This window comes from Otolemur garnettii, unplaced genomic scaffold (genome assembly GCF_000181295.1).
Source record: "Otolemur garnettii isolate 467f Iridium unplaced genomic scaffold, OtoGar3 scaffold00104, whole genome shotgun sequence".
Taxonomy (NCBI): domain Eukaryota; kingdom Metazoa; phylum Chordata; class Mammalia; order Primates; family Galagidae; genus Otolemur; species Otolemur garnettii.
This window is the reverse complement of record NW_003852499.1, coordinates 1034657-1040241: the sequence shown is the minus strand read 5'-3', so window position 1 is coordinate 1040241 and position 5585 is coordinate 1034657. Positions and strand designations below refer to the sequence as shown.

Genomic DNA, 5585 nt, shown 5'->3' with positions numbered 1-5585 from the left:
GATGGCTGACTCTGACTTGCTGGCTTTAATGACTGGTAAAATGAATCTTCAGCCAGCCTTCCTTCAAAAACTGAAAATCACTGGCAATATGGGTCTGGCTATGAAGTTGCAAAATCTTCAGCTTCAGCCAGGCCAAGCAAAGCTGTGAAGAACTCCCTTTGACTACTTTTCAAAATCAAACTGAAATATATAGCTACATATCCATATACTTCATTGCCAGAATTTAAACTGAATCTACACACTGGCAAATTGTGTGAGACAGATTTGTTTTTCAATTGGTATGACCAACCCTGTTTTCCCTCAGTTTCTAGGTGGATAGAGCCTGATGGTGTAGGGCTGCTAGAACTGTCCATTACAAAGTTAATATGGTAATTATTGTTTGGGGTAAAACTGAGTTTCAGAATAAAATTAGGAAGAGTAAAATCTAAAGAATTATGTAAATAAAAGCTCTTATGCATATAAAGTATATGCAGAGATTATTCTGCTGAATATTCAAGTCAAGAGTTTTTGTTGGGAGAACTACTGAAGAAACAATGTCATTAGCTGGACAGTAGTTAGTGTTGTGCACTTAATGACCTTAATCTCTCATTCATAGTGCTTACAATTCTGTGCTGTGATTAAAAAAAAATTAAAATTTTTCCATTCCAAAAAATATTGTGTATTTCATACCATCAGAAACAGTATATTCTTCCCAAATTAAAATAACAGAAATATGTTCACTGCCAGAGGGGCAGAGGGAGTGTAGCTGAACACATGCTTTTTCCCCCCCACGCAGACAGAGTGTCACTTGGTCACCCTTGGCAAAGTGCCATGGCATCATAGTTCACAGCAACCACAAATTCTTGGGCTGAAAACAATCCCCTTGCCTCAACTTCCTGAGTAGCTGGGACTATAGGCACCTGCCACAATGCCTAGCAACTTTTACAGATGGGTCTTGCTCTTGCTCAAGCTGGTCTCAAAGCAGCTCAAGTCATCCACCTACCTCGGCTTCCCAGACACACGCTTATTTTTTAAATAAAAATATTTTAAAAATGGGTTTCCAGCTCGGCACCTGTAACTCAGCAGCTAGGGCACCGGCCACATACACTGAAGCTGATGGGTTCAAACCTAGCCCAGGCCAGCTAAAACAACAACGACAAGAGAACAAAGAAAGAAAAAAAATAGCTGGGCATTGTGGTGGGTACCTATAGTCCCAGCCACCTGGGAGGCTGAGGCAAGAGAATAGCTTAAGCAAAAGAGTTTGAAGTTGCTGTGAGCTGTGATGCCCCAGCACTCTACCAGGGCGACAGATTGAGACTGTGTTTCAAAAATAAATAAATACGTAAAAATAAAAATGGATTTCCATCTTGAAAATAATTAATTAATTAATTAATGTAGCAGGAAGGAGGGAAGATGGTGGATAAGTTGCCACCCAACAGGTACTTTGCACAGGTCTATGGCACACTCCCTGGGTAAGAGACACGACTATACTCAGAATTTAACCTTAAAAGCCAAACTACATAAACTAATTGTATATACTCTCATATTAACCTGAAAGTTTTCAAAAAGTAGGGTTGGTTAATGAGTACAAAAATGCAATTAGAAAGAAGAAGATCTAGTGTTTAAAGGCACAATAGGACAACTACAGTTAACAATAATTTATTATATATTTCAAAATAACTGGAAGAGTAGATTTGGAATGCTCCCAACACAAAGAAATGATAAATATTTGAGGTGATGGATACCTCAATTACCCAATTATGATCATTTCACATTTTATGCTTGTATCAAAATATCACATATATCCCATAAATATGAATGACTATTATATATCTATAATATTATTTTTAATAAAAATTAAAGAATACCATTCATGGATATTCAAAGGGTTGAGGCTAAAGTCAAATTTTCATGCATAAGAATAGGGAGATTTTTTTCTTCTAAAAGAATAAAGAAAGAGTACAAAAAGTAAGCCATGGCAATTTGAAAAAATACTGCTGTTTGAATTTCAAAAATAATCGGAGGATTTTTAAGAACAATGGTATCTAATAATTGATTTTTTTTTTTTGAGACAGAGCCTCAAGCTGTCCTCCTGGATAGAGTGCTGTGGCATCACAGCTCACAGCAACCTCCAACGCCTGGCCTCAAGCAAGTCTCCTGCTTCTGCCTCCCAAGTAGCTGGGACCACAGGCGCCCGCCACAACGCCTGGCTATTTTTTGGTTGCAGCCATCATTGTTGCTTGGCGGGCCTGGGCTAGATTCGAACCCACCACCTTAGGTGTATGTGGCTGGCACCTTAGCCACTTGAGCCACAGGCGCTGAGCCTAATAATCGATTTTTTAACCATTTGCATTCTACTGTGTAAGTCGCCAGTTTCCCTAAACTTTTGATAAAATCTGCTATAAACCTCCCACCCACCCCCCCAAAAAAATGTGTGTTTGTTTCTGTCTCTAAGGCATTACTCTTTATTTCCTAAGTCTAATATACTGGTCCAGTCATTAGCCCTTCAATCTGTTCATTGTCTACCTCTTATCTCTGGATGACTCTTATCATCTCATCATACATTTCTACCTTTCTTTGTGATATTCTGTAAAGAAATGCTCACCTCTACCTTGAGGTTGTCCTTCTTGCATCATCGTGTGGGCTCCCTGTGTTCAGAAGGTCCGGGAAGCTGTTACCCAGAGACGTGGCTTCATTCAAAGAGACCAGATCTTGGAGACATGTTGCTACTACACACTCTGATAAGACTAAAAGATTCCCAATATTAAGTATACTTCAGAAGAGGAAGTCACAGTTTCAACTAAAGTTTCCAATGATTTAAAGCCATAAAAGAAAGTAAAAGAGGAATTGAGAAATATCTGGAAATCAAGTGCAAGAGAACTTTGACAAGAATCTTCAGATCTTTTCTTCAGTTTCTAAAATAAAATGTCTCTGATTCCTATTCATTCTAGCAGGCAAAATAGAAAACTAATGAATTTTATTTGAGCCATAATTAAATTAAATGTGTAATTAAATTAAGTGCTCCTTAACCAACCTTTATATTAGTTACTTATTTTATGCAAGCCATAATACATCTGTTAATCAGTGTCTGAGGAAGTAAGCAAAAGTCTAGTTGAATGAATATAACTTAAATATTAAGGGTAATATAGCAAATAACATAAAACCCATGGACATTGTTCAGGAATGGTACTGTAAAACGGAACATTCTAGAATCTATCTTCAAAATCGAGGAGATGTTCTTGTTGCATCAAAACTAATATTGGTCAGAGGTTAGTCATATTTTATAATCTCCTGGACTAGGTCAAGGGGAGCCTGAAGTGATGTGAAATCAAAAGCACAGTTCATAAATCCAGTGCTTTAAGGGAGAAAATATAATTAGTTTTCTTTTCCTCATAGATTCTTAGTTGAGACGCTTTCCTGAAAACAAAAGTCAGATTAACAAGAGAAAAACAAGCAGAAGTGTATTAATACATCCTGTGCCCTTCACTCCAGAGAGGCCTCAGTTCAAAAGTATCTGTCTCTCAAGGCAGTGGTTCAGAGATCTTGCTTATATATTTTTATCAAGGAGCTATAAATCTTATATAGTGATGAGAAAAAAATTTTCCTATCTGAGAAATATGAGCCCCTTTAAAATGTAACAGAAGGCTGCATGCAGTGGTTCATACCTGTAATCCTAGCATTCTAGGGGGCTGAGGCGGGTGGATTGCTTGAGCTCAGGAGTTTGAGACTAGCCTGAGCCAGAGTGAGACCAGGTCTCACTAAAAATAGCCAGCTGTTGTGGTGAGCACCTATAGTTCTAACTACTTGGGAGGCTGAGGCAAGAGGATCACTTGAGCCCAAGAGTTTGAGGTTGCTGGGAGCTATGACATCATGGCACTCTACCAAGGGTGACAGTAAAACTTTGTCTCAAAAAAAAATTGTTTTTATTTGATTTTGACAGTTTGATTATAATGTGTCTGATTGTAGACCTCTTTATGTTCAAACTTTCTGGGGACTTTTGAGCTTCTTGAATCTGGATGTCTAGTTCTTTCTCCAGATTAGGGAAGGTTTTGGTAATTTTCTTTAAATAATCTTTCTGCCCTTTATCTTTGTGAGGTATGACACCATGGCACTCTACCAAGGTGACAAAGTGAGACTCTGTCTCCAAAAAAAGTTAAAAAAATAAAATGTAACAGGAGTCATATCTTATCCCTTGAGCTAAATCATTACCCCTTGAAGCCATTTGTTATGCAGGCCCTAGACTAACTGATGCTAAGTAGCCATTAAATGTCACACACTCTGTAGTTCAACAATTTATAGCCAATCACTAACCAATATTATTTGTGTACACCAATGAGAATTCCTGACAGACAACTTTTGTAATTGTCCCCTCTCCCGATTTGCCTATTTTGTTGTTGTCATCGTTGTTGTTTTGAGACAGAGTCTCATTCTGTCACCCTGGATAGATTGCTGTGGTGTCACAGCTCACAGAAATCTCAACTCTTGGGCTCAAGTGATTCTCTTGCCTCAGCCTCCCAAATAGTTGGGACTACAGGCACCACAACACCTGGCTGTTAGAGACAGGGTCTAGCTCCTGCTCAGGCTGGCCTCGAACTCCCCAGCTCCAGCAATTCACCCACCTCAGCCTCCTGGAGTGCTAGAATTATAGGCATGAGCCATTGGGCTTGGCCGGATTTGTCCTTTTTTCTAAAATTCGAGCCTCTCCTTTGCTCTCCAGAGCACTTTCCAAGGCAACTTGGAAGTGTGGGGGCAGCTACGCTCAATCTTGGCCCAAATAAACTTTCTATATTAATGTTTCCTCAGCTTCTTCAGTATAAGTGTTTATACTGTGTACTGATAAGGTGATCCTTGATGGTCCACTAGATAGATATTCAGCATGGAGCTAGTTGCCAGGAGGGCCAACCATGTAAAGAGAGGGTTGGAACTTTCAGTGCCACCACTCCAGGAAGAAGACCTGACTGGAGATTGCATTCAGTCACCAGTGGCCAATGATTTAATCAGACATACCTATGTAATAGAGCCTCCATAAAAACCCCAACAACAGAGTTGAACTGAAACAGGTTTTTTAAGTGATAGGATACTTACAGCTATAGTTAATGATGAAATAGACATTGAGAAATAGGATTAGGACCCAGAAATTTCGGCCAAGGTTGATTTAAGATGCAATTGATCATATGTGGAGAAAGGAAAAGAAGTGGTTTAAAATTGTACCCTCTGTTTCCAGTTCCCCTCAGAGATAAGGAAACAAACCCAACAATTGAGTCACTCAATGGTCCGTGGAAGGGAATGTTCCTCTTAGCTTCAGAGGGGGCAGAGCAATGTAAAGATCTCTGTGTTTCCTTGACCATCTCCTGTTGATGATCCCCTAATTTCTTTCTGGTCTTGACCCTTAGCAACTCTGTGCTCCATTGTCTTTTGTGCTGTGTGAGTTTCTAGATGATAGTGGCAATGCCTTTGAATAAAGTTTGCTGAGATGGTAGGAGCAAAGATTAAAAGAAGAGATACACCAAATAAAATAGAATATAAAACAAAATAAAAATCAGTAGGGGGAATGGAAAATGAGAGCAAAAGCAGAATTGTGGGTAAACCTAGGTCAGATTTGCAGA

General features: G+C 39.1%; 1 protein-coding gene and 1 pseudogene across 1 annotated transcript in view; one reads left to right on the top strand and one right to left on the bottom strand.

Moving 5' to 3' along the window:
• LOC105887668 overlaps positions 1 to 148 on the top strand; it is a 3482-nt pseudogene extending 3334 nt beyond the window's left edge.
• Positions 1 to 2615, bottom strand: part of LOC100949268 (C-type lectin domain family 6 member A-like) — a 26615-nt gene extending 24000 nt beyond the window's left edge. The window contains exon 1 of the mRNA XM_023517123.1: positions 2585 to 2615. Coding sequence (XP_023372891.1) covers positions 2585 to 2615 — 31 coding nt within the window. The remainder of the gene's footprint in view (positions 1 to 2584) is intronic.
• Positions 2616 to 5585: the final 2970 nt, after the last annotated feature.